Below are 17,511 nucleotides of genomic sequence, written 5' to 3' on the forward strand. Positions count from 1 at the left end.
AAGCTACAAAACATATCAATTGCTAACTGATTAAAATAACTCAGATGTAAACGTTATTGAAACTGACATATATGAATTCATTTAGTCTTGCATCAATTGATGATAATGAGTAGATAATGATTATAACAACATATATCGGCCATATTTTGTATTGTTTTTTTGTTTGTTTTTTCTATCTCTGCTGCCAATCTGTATAATAATTGGACTAGATCTCAATCTACCTTCAAGCCACTGGCCCTCATTTGTCTCATAGCGTATCCTCATTGTGTTGACAGAAATCAAAGCTGGCAGTGGAGAGAGAAATAGTGAATACGTATAGCTTTAATCCTCCTTATCCTGCTGTTAGGCCAGGGTGTGTCCCCCAGTCTTTTATAATAGTCTGGAATGAGAAGCTTGAGTAAACACAATCAATGGAAGATACTAGCATATGCACCGCAGAGACTTCCGATGTCTTTCCCCCCTTTTACTCACCCCTCCACATATATTCGATTACACACCTATACCTTTGTGGGTTCCAGGGAAATTACAACTAGAGACAAAGGTATTGATGCAATATTACATGTGGGTAGCAATAATTGGTGATGTTATCACCGTCACACATTGTCTTGGAAGAAAAAAACGGATTCTGCTAGAGGGGTGCCCTCTCTTCCTCTCTCTCTCTCTCTCTCTGTCTGTCTGTGTATGGTGCTCGTCCATGCTCTCTTACTCCTGGATTACAATCTCTTCATCCATTATTAATGAAGTTAAACTACTAGTGGCATGCTGAATGTGCTGCATGGGAGATTTGTAGCTAATCCAGCGCAAAACAGCCCCAGTCACATAATGAAGGGAAAAAAAGCACAAATGTCAACAGTTTCACACTGGGACTGGATTAGACACCCCCACCTCACCCTCCTCATTCACACATGGCCCTTGCTCGTTCTTTCTTTCTCTCTTCCACGCCATTCGCCAACGCACACACACACACACACACACAAATCTCGCATCCAGCGTGAAGAGTTATGACAAGCATCCACCTCCCTCCATCACCTTTTCTGTGATGTTTCTCCACTAACAGATTAGTGAATCTGAAGTACTGATTTGAGAGCCAAAGAGCTGTTGAGGTCAATATGTGAAATCGCACTCTTCCAAAGATGAACACTGTAATGCTGTTTCTTAAAAATCGGTAAGGGATGGCGACACGGTGGATGCTTACAGTGTGAGCGGATGTTGACCCTGCGTCGTCTAAGATTCTCATGTGTCACTCGTGTTCAGTTGTTGCGTGATGGCGCGAAACGCTGTGCCCATGTACAGTTCAGCCATGCGATGTGGCTCCATGAAAAGCAGAGACGAGCATGAAACACTGGAACTAATCAGAACATAGGACATGGGACTAGCATCCTGATTTCAGATTAGCCACCCTCCCTCCCACCTTCCATTTTTCTTCCCCTCTCTCTGCCTTCATATCATCCTTTATCTACCTTCTGAAAGTGATTTTTTTGGCATCTTGCTGTTTTTTTTTTTAATATATTTATTTATTTTTAATCTGTTACGTTCTCCTCTTTGTTTCGTCATATACACAATCCATAAAAATGTGTCTGTCCATGCTCATTTGTCCATGTTTTCTTTAAGTTTGCCACTTTTTGATTGGTTGGGGGAGCATGTTTTCTGTCCACTGTTAATTTGCAAACCACAACTACACCACTAGATGGCACTAAATCCTACACACTGGGCCTTTAACTTAAAGTTTGTCAACTCTCTCTTTCGGTTGCTCTTTTTCTGGTTTTGGCACACATTCTCTATACTCTAATTGAGCAAAGACACGGCTGTCATCAAGGCCTTGTTTATCTTATTACCCTAATTGCCAGTTTTTGATTTGTAAAGAGCATTCGCGTTGTTAGTTTCCATGTCGTAATTATGACTGGGAAACTTTTTGGGAAATTTCTGATATCCAACTTGAGAGTTAACATGGAAGTTAAACGTTCCTCCATTGCAGCCTTACATCATATTTAGTCCCACAGAGTCCCACAAAATTAGTTCCATGACAATCACACTAAGATCACATGCCAGTCATGCAATAAGCTTTGGTTTTCTACATGAACACTACACTGCGAGACAATGATCGATTCATTTTGGAGACAATTGTTTTGAATTTCGGGGACCACTCACCAGCTTTTTTTTTTGGAACTTTAAACCAGATTTCCCATTCTTCATCAGCAGATGAAGTTGTCATGAAAATGAATGTCATCCATTAGAGACTGAGCAAACCCTGTGTACTGATGAAGACCATGAGGGGTTGAAAGCTCGAGAGAAAGCCACTAAGTGAGTTACGATTTTATTAGCCAAAATTTACAAGAATGAAAACTATGATTTAATTACCTAAAATTAAATCTAGCCAAATGAGTGATCACCTGTCCTGCCCTGCACTCTCTGACTCAGCCTCAGTGTCTCTCTCCAGCTCCATCTCCTCGCGCCCTCTCTCTGCCACAGTAGACCAATTAGGACTAAGCTGATTCCAGTTGTGACCTTTGGGTCCACCTCAGCTCTGCTGACAGGAGAGTTAGCATGTAGCTGAACTGTTTTACATGTTATCGACAGAGTTGGAGGCATCATAGTCATTTTATCACACCAATTTCATTCTTGGACGATTTCCCCTTAGGCAGGTTAGTGGCAGCTTCCCATTGATTTTTCATGTAATTGATCAGAGACCTGCTTGAGCAATTTATTGGTCCTCTCGCACCTGTGATTAAGGCTGAGGCCGCATGTGTTTATGCATGCACCGACTATTACTTTCCCCCCCAAGATCAACCGCCTTGCCATAAAAGCGCTGCTGTGCTGTCTGTCTGTGGCTGTCAGCGTAATGAATGCCATCCAAGTCTCAGGGACATTTTTAATCATGCTTGACCAAAGTCATGTCATGTCCAAAGTCAAGAGGAATGGAGGCAGTGCTCGTCTGACTGACCAGCAATGACAGGAGTTAATGTGTTCACATAAAAACATGGACCAGAGTTTAATTCAAAGTAATCCTTATTCATTTGAAGCCGCCTCATGCATGGGATTAATATTAGAGCAGTCGGGGGGCCAAAACCACAATGACATCAGCTAAGCATTTTCTTTGGAAGCCGAGGATAGGATAATTACAGAAGAAGACAAAGACGAAGAGCTGAGTACTTTTTAAATATACACCATGTTAGCTGGGCATGTCGGGAGAAATGAGGGTAGCCTATCGTGTAAGTCATTTACTGGCCTTGCGTATAACGTTTGAAAACCACAAGCCATGTTGCTGAGTTGGAGTGCTTAGCGTTGGTGTAGCTTCGTCTCCCTTTGGTACTGTGACAGAGCTGGAATAGTAAGGATCAGGCATAAAGCCGCTCAACAAGCTCAAGAGCTATCAAAGAGCCACCGTTTTAATTTGGTTAATTTACGGGCAGCTTTTTCGCTAATAACGTTCTTGGAGTGATACTTGACAAATGTAAATACACACAGGATATTTCTGTCTCGAAGGAGACTCATATAATGTTTTGTCTTTTCTATTCCTTCTCTCTTTCCCCCTCCTCCTTCTCCTAACTCCTCTTGTCTACCTTCCTCTCCTCCTCTCTATCTCATGTTCATCCCTCCTTTTCAAATCGTAGAAAAAAAGTCACACCCCACAATAAAGCTGAGTTCCCAGCCCTTCTACTTTATTTTCTAACATATTAGCAGTACATAAACTGATTTGTTTAAAGATTTGTGGCTTTGGAAACACCAATTTGACTCCAAAATTTATTACATGGCCACAGAGTGTTGGCCAGACAGAACACTAGGCGACAATCACATGTGGTTTGAGGCTAAAACTGAAGAGAAGAAAATCAGGCTAGTTTCTCAGGCAAAGAGCACCCCTGAATAATGGAACCACTTCACATCCGCATTACTCAAGCTTCCCGGTGCAACAGAATGATGACAGTGTATAATGCAAGGACTTATTTCACCGAATGCGGTGGGAAAACGGCTCAGATTCACTTTTAATGACGGCCTATAGGAATTAATTCAAAAGTCATGGTGTGAGGTGAGGGGAGAAATCATAGACAGTGATTTAACTATAATTTAATTGATTCCTCATGGCATGAGAAGGATGCAATGGCTGAAGACAAGACATTTTTCATAGTGAGCCATTCATTCTATGCATCTTTTCCATAAATTGGGGCTTAATTTCACAATAAGACTAATAGGTTTATGTCAAATCGCAATTTGGCACAGAATAGAGGCCATATAACAAGTATTACAATGTTGAAACAGGTCTTTATTCATGCAGATATGGAGCCATGTTCAGCAGGGTGTGTGTATCATGTTCAAATGCTTCTGAATATTTTCAGGATACTGTTTTGGCTTCATAAAACAGTACTTTTAATAATTATATCAGTCCTTACACATGTAAATAATGGTTCCAGTGGGATCTATGTTGTGCTTTTGACATTAGATTATGTGCACAACCTGATCTTAGATGATCTGTGTGCACTGGTGTGAAGTTTAAGAGCTATAATCAATCACAGTAGATAATTCATTCAAAATAAATTAAAAAAAAGAGCCAAGCTAAAGTGGCCTACGATTTAGACTTGGTGTGTCTGTTGTGACTGACTTGCTGGGCAGTCTATCATCTCTTCCATCTCTTTAAAGTGGAGGTTTGGATGCGTGCTGATATATGCGAAATCCTGGGGAAAAAAAGAGTGTTTTAAAGTCCTCTCCAGCATGCAGGAGCAAGGAGGAGGAGGGGAAAAAAAGTTGAAAATGTACAACTGTACAGGCGATGGATGGAGGGGGGTTGATGTGCTCGTTAAGAATCAGGAGAGAGCATCAGCAGAGCAGGTCACCCTGTTTCTCACATCACAGCCCCATCAGAAATTCTTTCAAGTGTCCTTCTGCGTCGCCAAAGATGACAACGGCGAATCGATAAGCGCTTGAAATGAAAAGAAGCCGCCGGTTTGCCCCCGAGGCGAAAGATTTTATACCCGCCAGCCTTCTCTGAACTTCAGGCATTCCTTTGCACCTTTCTGCGTGAGAAAGAGAAGGCTCTTGACTGTTTTGCCCCCCCTCCCCTTTTGCATAAGAAGGTAAGAGGAGAATATGCAGCCGAACCATCATGCCTCTCCAAGCTCACCCTCTTTTTTTCCTCTCAGTGCAGGCGGGGCGTGATTTGAAGATGTGCATGATGCGGGGTTGATGTTTTCTGCCCCGTTTACTTACATTTAATGTGTGTGTGTGTGTGTGTGTGTGTGTGTGTGTGTTCTTGCGCCCTATCACAATATCTGATATCAAAGCGCAGGAGTCACATTGTTTTTTTGTAGAAGTGAGTGTGTTGTGTTGGCAAATAGGTAAATTTGATTTATTTCTCCTTTATTGGTTTGCATTTGACCCGACGTACTCACTGCATGAATGCAAAAATAATACAAATCTGGGCTTTTTTTGGGGCCTTTGGATGGAGGGATTTGTCTGCGCTATAGTTCAATGTGGCTAAATAAACATGCTGTAAGCAGCTGTTAACTCTGATAATCACACATTTTTTTTAAGTCTGCATAAGGCTTTATTATATGTGTGGATAACAGGATTCAAACCATTCCTGATTCACCAAATTTGGGGGTTTTGTGGAGAGAGGGGGGGTGGTGGAAGATGGTGGGGGTGGATGGTGGTGGTGGTGGTTGGTGGGGGGTGGCACTGGATGATGCGCACGTTTTGCTTCAGTGTCCTCTTTTGCCAGGAAATTCCCGCGTGGATGTGCGCATTAATTACTGGTTTAATGGGAGTATGACTAAAAATGTAAAAGAAGGATTAGGCGACGGAGGAAAGAAAAAACAAAAAAAAACGCGGGCCTACGTCCGGTCTGCGCCTCACTTAAGATGCGAATGGGAAAAAAATCAGTCTGTATCTAACGAAAAACGGATCTATAAAGAACATTTGCATCCGAGCCAGCTGTTCACTTCATCTGCACATAAATCCGCAACACGATAGGATTCTGTCTGGCCCTGAATGAGCTCATTTAAATACATTTCTCTATTACATCCACCTCTGAATATTCAGAATATTGTGTGGGGTTTTTTTATGTGTTAAATTATTTTAGCGCAGTGGTCAAACAATCTTGCTTTGATTAGCATCCTAATTTCCTGATCTCATAATATGCTGCCATAGAAACCAGCATGTGACTTCAAATATTTCTTTAAATTGCTCCCACTGAGTTCGGATTATTGTTTATTTCAGTAGACTTCCTTGTAAATTACAGGTTCAGGGAAAATTCAGTCATTCTGTGTTTTGCATGTGTGTTCTCCAAACGGTGCAGTGACACAGTAAACGCACCGGGGCGGGCTTAACGGGAGAATCTTTTTTTTTTTTTTTTTGCATGTGCTCTTTTTAAAGATGCCACCCTGAGTTTTTTGTTTTGTTTTTTTTGTCTGATTGTTGTTGAAAGTTGAGAGGCTCTAAGTTTGCCCTCTGCTAGACTACACACAGGCACAGGCGCATACATACACAAACACACCCCTTTAAAAGCACACACACACACACACATACACACACACACACACACACACACGCAAGCGGGGTCCCTCTCTGAGCTCTGAGGGAAAAATGCGCCACTCTCGGAGCGTCTTTCAAGGGAGAAAAAGTTAAGGAAGACAGAAGAGGACGAACCAAGAGGAGACTCGGATGAAGGCGCCTCCTTTGCCGTTTCCTCCCCACACCGCACACACCTGGTTATTTCATGCGCGTAAATGAAACAGACCTAAACGCAGCGCTGCGCCTCTTTTTGTCTTTGATTTTTGGATAACATAGCGGGGGAGCCACATCCAAGCAGCGCGCGTATTTCCGGACAGAAACTTTCAGCGTTACTGGATCTTGAAGTTGGCTGAATTATCGCTTTATAAAACACACGCACACACACACGCGCGCAGACACACGCACAAGTTGTGGTGTGTGAGAGTGTTTTTGGACGGTGGGATTTATCTCTTCACTCTTAGAATAAAAAAAAACCGCCGTCGGCTGGAAAAAGTCAAAACCTCCCACCGGTGTCAACAACTGGTAAGTGCAGTAAGAGGAGCAGAGGCGCTCAAATAATAAGAAAAAGTGAGGAGTGAGTTCATGCAAGTGAAGGAATTTGTTCCACCTCGTGTTCTTCTTTGTGTGTGTGTGTGTGTGTGTGTGTGTGTGTGTGTGTGTGTTCTGTGTTCTGGTGTGAATTTAAACGCGTGGCTGGAACATAGAGGAGCAATGGAGTGATGTGAGGGCAGGGTTCGCCTTACAGGACGGCGGATGATGATAGTGCACCATTAGCGGTGATGGAGTGATGGGGAAATAAAAGGAAGGAGGCGTAAAACAGACTGTATTGTCCCGCAGGTGACAATGATTGTAAGAAAAACTCTTAAATATCGATTATGGAATCAGAAAAAAATGACGCGTTTGCGCGTTTCGGCGTCACATCCCGCAGCTTGAGGATTTATCTGAGCTTTAAATTAAACATTAATCACAATAAAATGTGAATAAACCCGACAAATGAGTTTTATTAACTCCCGAAATAAAAATTCAAGTTAATTCTGTTCAGCAAATGGCATGGCTGTTAATCAAAACGTGCGTTCAGATGTGTTTTATATCTCCTCTTCATCCATCCTTTTTTTGCAATCTAAAGAAGAGGGGGCACAGACTAATGGAGAAAAGGAGGCCTTTCATTAATACAGCACCATATGGTGGAGGTTAGTCATTCATCTCCCGGTAAAGGCTGCAGTCTCATGCTCCACTGTGTTAATTTCAGAAGTAAAGACAGCGTGAGGCGATGCCAGCTTTCTGTCCGCGCTGGGCCTCGTGCCATGTGAGTCACTGATTCGTATCAACTGTTGGTGGTGAGCGAGAGCACGAGAAGCGACGGCGAAGTGAGAATGAATGGCTGAAGGAGATTAATATAAAGTTATCTTAATGCACTTATATTTTTAAACCGCTCCTATTGGATCCACACTGTGACGTATGTAGGAAAATCAAAACAAAGATTAATTACCGGGATGAATTACCTCTGAGGCACCGTTATTATTATTATCATTATTATTATTATTATTATTATTATTATTATTATTATTATTATTATTGTTGTATGTGTGTGTTAAATATCTTTAAAGACATAATGTAATTTATTTATTTATTGAATTTATTTTTGTTGTTTGTGTGTGTATGTGTGTGTGTGTGTGTGTGTGTGTGTGTGTGTGTGTGTGTGTGTTTAAATTAGCGCCATGATTTTCTTTGCCCATAAAACACAAAATGATCACGTGATTCACACATTTTATTTATTTACGTCAATTCATTTTTGCATCTGCTTTGATTTTCTAAAGGAAATAGATGCTTTTAATTTGACACCTCCGACGAAAGAGATAAAAACAGATGATTCGATGTAGAAATGCTTGATTTTTTTTTATTATTTTTTTTTAACAAAACAAATGAAAATACCTTAAAAGATGAAATAAGTGCGGTGTGTGGGTGTGGAGGCCGCGGAGCAGCCAGGCTGAAATATTAGAGGGGACTCCCCCCCCGCCCCCCTCCCTCATTAAATCTCACTGATTAGATAACATGGAGCCGCGTGCAATAACCTTCCACCTTACAGCCTGACCCACACTATTTCATTTTGTTGTGGGGATACGGGGGAGGGATGAGAAGAAAGGTTGCGCAGGTAGACACCGTCAAAACTTAACCTGCAATATCTTCATCTCTGAGTGAGAGAAGAAGGGAGAAATCCCTCACAGATGATGTCGAGCAGGTGAAGAGAAGAACTGAGGAAAATGGTTAACAGCATGACTGCATGCAAATTCCGCCCGACTTGAATTATCATAAGCAAACAGTGTGAGCCTGGACTAATAAAACCCCATCTGTGTAACTTCATATCGAGGTAGTATGAGGGCTGCGATAATGAATTTTGTAATATCCCACCGACAGACATCTCAATCAGACTCTAATCCCGTGATTTTACTACGGAATCACTCCACTTCCAACTGCTTGCAGGCTGCACAGCAACACAAGACCCGGCTCATGCAAAACACGGCGGCTTTCTTATATATTCACACAATTACACTTAATAACAAATATAACAAGACGTGCGTAAAATGCACTTTTAGATTGGAGTTTGTCTTAAAAGGAGCGAAAAAAAGAGCCCCAGAATGAGGATTATTCACCTTCCTCCAACACACATCATCTTCATTGATTATTATTATTTTTTAATAAAGTCTTTCTTGAATTACACATGTCGCAGCTCAGCCACAAACTGACAGATTAAAATATCGCTGACATTTTTTACAACAAGAAAAAAAAAAATCAGAACGAAAATTATTATTTTGAAATAAATAAAAATCTGGATCTATTTAATGCATATACTTCATTATAACAGCAGCACTGCGCATGCTCACACGTGTTGAATTTCGCATCAATTCAAAACATTTTCTTCGAGACCACCAACAAAAAAAATTTCTTGCAATCGAACACTCATCCTTTCAGCACACCGCTCTTCCTTTTGGTCTAATGTTGACTGCAAACATTATTGATCACAGAATTGTATGTCAGTGACACACACACACACACACACACACACACACACACACTGAGATAGTGGGTTGTTTACGAGACTTAAAGGCTGATCATGGTTTCTTTTGTCTCTTTTTACAGAAGCAGTTTCCCTCAAATTGCCATAATGGACTCCCACTGCCGCAAACTGGCCACCACCTGCGCGCAAATAGGTGAGTGTTTGATCCATGTGCGTCAGTGCAGTGCAGTATTCACAGATCACAGAACTGCAGGTGGAAAAAAACAGAATGTTTGTAGGTTTAATGTGATATATATATTTAAAAAATCATTTAAATTGTAAATATTACATTACACGAGGTACATTATATTAATGAATATTATTTTATTGACATGCCTCGGTGATTACACAGGTTAAAAGGTTAATGTGTGTGCTGCTTTCCAAACAGGATTTCCATTCATTCCAGCTTTTAATTGATTTACTAGGTTTTTTTTTTTTATTATTTTTATGAGTCCTCCTTCTTCAGATGTGGATCAAACAATAGACACACAGATGTCTCAAAACTAAAAACAGATTTTTATGACCGTGTTTTATATGAAACACAAACTTTTTCAATTAAAAAGCTAAATGACCTCTTAATATAAAACGATCTGTTCGTTTTATATTAAGAGGAGTGTTCTCCTCAGAGAATCACCGTTAAAGAAAGCTGCTTCGGTTGTAGTCATTTGGATTATTATTTTTATTTTTATTTTTTTTTTGCTGTGGATGTCAGTTCGTTCACAAATGTTCGTTCAGTCGTCGCATGCACATATCCTGGCCTCCGTGCTCTCACACCGTCAGTGTGGAGAAGCTGTTGGTGAATCCGGGGTGTTTGCTGTGTTAGAGGGACGCCTGCTGGTCTGAGGTGGACGTGCAGCTGCGTGCACAGAGCATCACGGGAGGATTTGACAGAGATGTGCAGCTGTGCAGCGATGTTATTTGTTGCAATTAAAAAGATAGAGGCACAAATGACCACTGACGGTATTTATTATACCTTTAAATCGCACTTTACGTGTTGATCATGTTGTAAACAGATTTTTTGTGTGTGTGGTTTTATACTCCACGATCATTTTAGATTCCGGTCGCATTAACGGCAACTTGTTTTCCTAAATAACACCCACGAAAAAAAGCCAACAGGAGACGAAACAAGAAGCTAGAAAGCCCTTTGCTCCACAAAGTCTGAGATTTCTTAATTATTCTCTGATGGGATGTGGAAATGACATCAGCCCTTGTTAGGATCTTAACCGAATAACCAATAACTCTTATTCGGTTTCGTTTAGCCGACACTGATGGAGCAGTGTGACAGTGGGCAGTGTGAACGACCATTGATTAAGAATAATAAGATAATAAGATATAGACACCAACGTCCACTGTTTGGCTGTAATATATGCAGCGCCTGCTGGATTGACTCCGGGGAAAACTAAATGTATAATGAAAGCCCATTCGTGAGGAGGAATATACTAATGGAGGAATCTGATGTCTCCTTAATCCTATGTAAAAAGCCTTGTCTTCTCCCCCCCTATATTGACTGAATTGCTAATTAATGGCCCTCTATGGCGGAGGCCAACTGTGCGCAGTAATCCGCAGAAGAGAGATAAAGCATTCAGAAGGTAGAAATGAAGAGGAAACCGATAATCCACTTCAAGTTCAGTATTACAACACGGCTGGATGAGGGAAGGGAAAAATGAGCAGCAGACTGTGCGCTGCTCGGCATACAATCAGATTATTGTCCAATCAAATCCTGAAATATCAAACTTTGATTATTAGAATCAACTTTAAACCAGTCTTTTTTTTTTAATCACGGCTCAGATATAACTGATGATATTATTCATATTTTATAGCTCTTATTTGTGTTGTTGACCCTTGAAATGTGATTTATTAATAACATTAAATCCATTACTTTTAAATTAGACATGAATGATTAGAAGTTAAAACACGCATCATCTTAATTGAATTACCCAGAGAGCATCCAAACAAGGTTTTATTGCCCTCTATGAGAGGCCATTGGTTACCATCTTCCCTCCCTCAGTGTGTGTGTGTGTGTGTGATACACTCTTTGGTCTGCTGGTATTTATATATGACGGGCTTTAACGGGATTAGCTCAGCAACTTCTTAAACATCACCAAGTCTACATGTGCCGACTGAATGGGCGTCCGTCTGGCCACGTGGACACGTGAAGTGTGTATTTGATGGTGATGTTGATGATGATGATGGTCCAGTTGTGGTATAGGATAAAAAGTGTCATATTCCTGTGGTGTGAGTGGTCCCGTTTGACCGTTTCCTCCTCTCTGTACAATCACCTGTTACCCAGCTGACATCTCCCCACCCTCGGTCGCGCACCTTGAAAATGAAAGTGGCATTTGTTTGATTGGACGTGTTTACTTTGCCTGGACGCGTCACAATCTTTGGGGAATTGTAGGTACAAAAAAAATCAAACTCATTAAACGCCCTCCTTCAGAAATACTTAGGCAAATGAGGGTCTTATCAGATTCAAAGAAAAACACTACAGGAGAGCTGGCTGAGGACGACTGAGGGGTCCAAAACGCAAAGTGAGGAGTGAGATCCAGTTAAGCACCCAGATAAAGTAATCCGCCGTCAACAAACCGAGTCTGCGCGCTTTAACCGTGGCTCTGGTTGGGTTGATTTAATGGATATTTGAACCTTAACTCTGTGGAGATCAAGAGGATCGGCCCGTTTGACAACTAGTATGACTGATTGTGCTTCGCTGGGCATATAGTCTGCAGTATAGTAAAACTGTAGACCTTCAGTATGAAGTTGGATCTGAGGATGTAAACCTTCTGAGTTGGAAAATGCTTTAATTGAATTTGTTGCTCTTTGTTTGCCTCCAAGTATTTTTTGGTGACTTGTTGCTTTTTCATAAATACATGATGCTAAAATTCTGCATCCCCACGCAGGACGCGTGTATGAGCGGCACCAGCTGCACGTGTCCTCTTATTAACATGCTGTACAAGTCAATCAGCGTCAGTTGACAAGTGCGCTCAGATAGTTTTGGAGCATGGATGGCACATTCATCCTTTTTTCCCCCTTTTCACGGGATCAGTGCTGTAGTGGCTTGTTGTGTTTGCAGTGTGGCTCGGTGCCTCGCTTTATCCACATTGAGTCCCTGAGTGAACTGCGGTGACAGCAGAGTCTGCGAGCACGCAGCTCAGCTTGGGTATCAATAAAAAAAAAACGGCATCGTTTTACTGGGCCACTGGACCCATCTCATAAAATGAGGCCAAACTGTGTTATTTTCATTTTTATTTGGTCTTGGGCTGCTGCGCAACGGCCCCTCGGAGCGCCGCGGGTACACCGAGCGTCCCATCTCTCTTTACATGCTTTTATTTGGAAGAGGGAAAAATAAGCGCCAGCCCCGGCATAAACACATTGGCACACATATCTACTTTCTGCAAGCTCCGGTTGGTTGGACCCACCGTCATATTCACGTGGATGTGCCTGTCAGAGAGAATATGGGCGGGTGCAACATGGTGACGTGGAGGTCTAGAGAGAGGCGCAGTTGGGTGTGCGCAGGCAACAGCTGAAATGAACAGAGAGCGGTGTAGTGTGCGTATGCCTCTGGATCTAATATCACCTACCTGTCCTTGTCACTCTGATAGTCAGTCGAGGTAGCCGCTGTTTACCACAAATGCTACTATGGCAGCGCTCAGCGGTTTATTTTAAAGCATTTTCCAGTTAAAACAGAAAGAGGGCTTCATCTCTACCGCAAGAGGAACCGCTCTGCTGTGCGGGCTTTTTCATTTTTTATTTTTTATTTTTATTTTGGAGAACTGAACACATTCCGCCGAGGGAGTTTCTGCTTATCCTTGTTGTACTAAAACTGGGACTTAATCTGCCTTTGACAGCCAGTTTTGTGATCTTTTACCGATGAACTCTATGAGGGATCCATTAAACATAGACCATCACCACCTAACAGGGAATAAACTTGCCTCCACGCACCACACGGCTCTGGCGATGGCCTCTAGTTTACAGCCGCTGCAGCGGTCTGTGGACTCTAAACACCGGTTAGACGTGCACACGGTCTCGGACACGTCCAGCCCAGAGTCTGTCGGTAAGAACCGCACCGGGGGTGCAGATGTTCTCAGCGAGGCAGATGTTTTGATATCCAAACAAAATAAGGCTCCAAATCGACGTAAGGGGAATTTCACGTGTATGCATGCATACGGGCGATTAGAGCTATCACAGAAATCACAGATAATTAGTTTTTGGCAGTGTCCTGAGTGCCGTGAAGTGAAAAGTTTCTGTGTTATGTAAATGGGAAACAGCTTGTCTTGTGTCAACTTCAATTTCTGCGGGTTTTAATGATACACCCGGTGCCAAGATTAAATCAAAGGGTCAACTAAAAACTAAAATTAAAGAAAAGAAAACAATAAAAAAATAATTGGATTTTTTTTATGGCTCAGATTCTTCTCTAGTGAATCAGACTGTGAACAGCTCATCCATTTCCCAACAGTGTCATGGATTCAGTGATCTTTTGTTCTCCCTCTATAGCACGCAGGCCTTAATCCGCCTGACCCCCAAGCTCAATCAACTTCTTTTCCTCTTGACAGAAAAAGAAAAGATCCAAACTAAAAACGACGACTCTTCAGATGATCCTTCTAAAAAGAAGCGGCAGCGGCGGCAGAGGACTCACTTCACCAGCCAGCAGCTGCAGGAACTCGAGGCTACTTTCCAGCGGAATCGCTATCCGGACATGAGCACAAGAGAGGAGATAGCCGTGTGGACCAACCTCACAGAGGCCCGGGTCAGGGTGAGTATTCCCCTGAGTGCAAACAAAAACAATTTGTCTCGTATCATTTTTTTTTTTTTTTTTTTTTTTTTTTTTTTGAGGCAATTTGTTCCAATTGTCCGGTTAACCTATAAATATTCTAAACCCTAATATTATTACGCACGGCCACCAAACTTTACGCACGGCTGAAATTTCCTTGAAAATAATGTAGGACACAGTTTTTAGCTGGAAAACAAATAATCAGAGTCTTGATTAAATACACAGCTGGTTTGAGTTCAATTTAATTAGATTGTATATGTTTATCTAAGAGGCTAAATATAATTCAAATCATCTCCAAGCAACGCCGAATAAACTATTTAAATTGCGGTGCCCGGCACGTTTTAATCTGCTCAGTAATTCCATAATAAAATAGGAAAAACTGTTTGTTATTTGCCCATTACCTGTAATCACACATTATTATGTTGGTAACAGTTGAGGCTATTGACATTTGTCGGTGGCAGATACCAGTCGTGTTCTTCTGTCCGTGTGAAAGAGGTGCAAAGCTTGTATTTTGCGATTGTCGCCCTGGTGTTGTGTAATTAAGGTCACCGTGTTTGTGGAAGCCTGCAGAGGAATACACATCCTCTCCACGTTAAGACGGTGCAGTGACAGCCCAGTGTGCATTCAGCTCAGATAATCTGAGCAGTATTGTCTGCACAGGACAGCAAAGATTAGGAAAGGGGGAGTTATAATTTGACGATCAAATTCTCAGGAGAAATTTTGCATGGAATTTAATCACAAAATTAAAAGATGGTGTGCGATATCAAAACCTGCCCAGATTCCAACACATATGGAGACTATAAAAGATTAAATAAATGCTAACCTCTCATTCCCTCTGTTTAAGGTTTGGTTCAAGAACCGGCGAGCCAAGTGGAGGAAACGGGAAAGAAACCAACAAGCCGAGCTTTGCAAAAACGGCTTCGGTCCGCAGTTCAATGGACTCATGCAGCCTTACGAGGACATGTACCCCAGCTACACGTACAACAACTGGGCCGCCAAGGGCCTCACGCCGGCCTCCTTATCCACCAAAAGCTTCCCTTTCTTCAACTCCATGAATGTCAACCCTTTATCCTCGCAGACCATGTTCTCGCCGCCCAACTCCATATCCTCCATGACTTCCAGCATGGTGCCATCGGCGGTCACCGGTGTGCCGGGCTCCAGCCTCAACAGCCTCAATAACTTGAACAACCTCAGTAATCCGTCTCTCAACTCGGGGGTGCCCACGACGGCGTGCCCCTACGCGCCACCGACCCCTCCTTATGTGTACAGGGACACTTGTAACTCCAGCCTGGCCAGCCTGAGACTGAAAGCCAAACAGCACTCGAGTTTTGGATACGCCAGTGTGCAAAATCCGGCAACTAATCTGAGCGCTTGCCAATACGCCGTGGACAGACCAGTCTAATACCTACCTGCACTGCAAAAAATAACCACCTTAGCAAGTCATTAGAGGCTGGTAGTGACGCTTAAAGTGTTATTTCTCTCTAAAAAGGGAGCGAGGGAATGTGGCGGTGAGATAATGGTCCTTTTTTTCATGTGTTTCAGGAAATGTCTTGATCATGTGGCATTTTTTTTTATACTGGTTGGAATTATGACTTTTATTTTTCTCCTCGAGATATTGCCACATGTAGCTTTGAAAATTTCCAAAACATATCAAGAGATAAGTCACATTATTCCACCGCACCCTGTTGATACGTTTATTGTGTTTTGGGGGGTGGGTGGGACTTTTTTTGAGGGTGATTACAAAACCAATTGGCTTGATGTGGTGGTCATTTTTTGCAGTGTGTGTGGTAATCACAAACAGCCGGCCACAGGAACAAGAGACTACTACAACTACTTTTTTCATTTTTCAAAAAAAGAAAATGGGCACTAGAAGACTGAAACCACTGAAGCAAGCTCAACTCCAAGTCGGAGTCAAACTGAAACGGGAGATTTTAGGTTTATTCCCTTTTGATGAGTCCAGGCCTGCTTCACACTGCGCCACAGCAGGAAGGAGAAAAAAAAGAGGCCTGTTTCATTTTTTTTTCTGGTGGATTTTTTTGGACGTTAATTGTTGACTGAAAAGGTTGTATATATATTTGAATTATCATCTCCTGTTTGTTCGAGGCGAATGCGCTATAACCCTCCTAAGTCCTCTCCAGGTTCAATTTATCAACGCATGTGGAATAAGAAAAAAAAAACCCTAAAAATGAATCATGTTTTGCTTGCAAACAAAAAGGGAATGTATATACTAAAACACCAGTTGTGTGTTTCTAACATATTATAAATTTATTATTAATGTCTGTGTGAATATCGATTTAGAATAGCAATTCTGGATTTAAAAAAAAAGAACAAGAAAAAGAAGAAGAAGAAGAAGAAGAAGAAGAAGAAGAAGAAGAAGCATCAAAAATGTTCCTGCGACAAATTATTTGGTTTTTGCTCTGTGTATACTATTTGGTACGGAATTATGTTTTTTTTTCCAACATCCCAAAAAAAAAACTATTGTGTTTTATTTAATGGAAGTAAATATATTGTTCAAAAACACTCTGATGGGAAGACTTTTATTGAATCTTTGTGTTAGCAGTCTGTCAGTGGAGTGTAAAGCAATGACAAGTCTGTCTATAGCCTTTCGATTATGTGAGGTACTTGTGCGGCTAATCTATATAGAGGGAAACAATGGGCCCGCTGCAATACACATAGCAGCGAGATGCTCCGTCAGATTAACTGCTGAATACATGTCTGCCTGCTCAGCCAAAGGGCCTCGGCTGCGGTCACTGGTGCTTGAAATAACACGGGAATCAACAAACAGGAGTTTGGACCACACAACGGTGACAAACAGTCCATTAGGGTTTGTTGTTTCTGTGTGTTTGAACTCAGCAGAGATGCTCGTTCTCTGGAGGAGACTATTAGAAAACACATTGAAGAATATTTGATTTAATTTATACTTTAAAAAAAAAATGCATTTGGATAAATTTCTATTTTACGCGCGTAATTTTTTTTAACATGATCCAAAAAGTGCAGCTTAATTATCCATAAAAGTGATTATGTTCATATTCTCAAAGCTAGTCTTGCAAAGCTTTTTTGCTTCATAAATCTAAATAATCTATATTTCAAGCCAGCCTGACTTACACACGCATCTGTTTATCTTTGCATTGTTTTCTTCTTGGCACTTCTTTTTTTTTTTTTTTTTTTGAAGTCATGCTTCAGAGCGCGC

The 17,511-nt window shown here is 41.6% G+C and overlaps 1 protein-coding gene and 1 long non-coding RNA gene across 6 annotated transcripts in view; one reads left to right on the forward strand and one right to left on the reverse strand.

Annotated features, from left to right (window-relative positions):
* Positions 1–17,511, reverse strand: part of LOC113747286 (uncharacterized) — an 86,497-nt gene that overhangs the window by 51,889 nt on the left and 17,097 nt on the right. The window lies entirely within an intron of this gene.
* On the forward strand, positions 6,502–16,470 carry pitx2 (paired-like homeodomain 2). 4 transcript variants are annotated; one of them, XM_019263190.2, is made up of 4 exons: positions 6,502–7,023; positions 9,640–9,710; positions 14,104–14,303; positions 15,166–16,470. In XM_019263190.2, exons 2-4 carry the CDS (start codon positions 9,665–9,667, stop codon positions 15,721–15,723), a joined length of 804 nt encoding a protein of 267 aa, XP_019118735.1. In that variant the 5' UTR covers positions 6,502–7,023; positions 9,640–9,664; the 3' UTR covers positions 15,724–16,470. The 4 variants fall into 4 exon arrangements, with proteins under 4 accessions (XP_019118735.1, XP_019118737.1, XP_019118736.1 ...); XM_019263192.2 differs by lacking the exon at positions 6,502–7,023 and adding an exon at positions 7,332–7,350; XM_019263191.2 differs by lacking the exon at positions 6,502–7,023 and adding an exon at positions 9,387–9,528.

This window comes from Larimichthys crocea, chromosome I, assembly GCF_000972845.2.
Source record: "Larimichthys crocea isolate SSNF chromosome I, L_crocea_2.0, whole genome shotgun sequence".
NCBI lineage: Eukaryota > Metazoa > Chordata > Actinopteri > Sciaenidae > Larimichthys > Larimichthys crocea.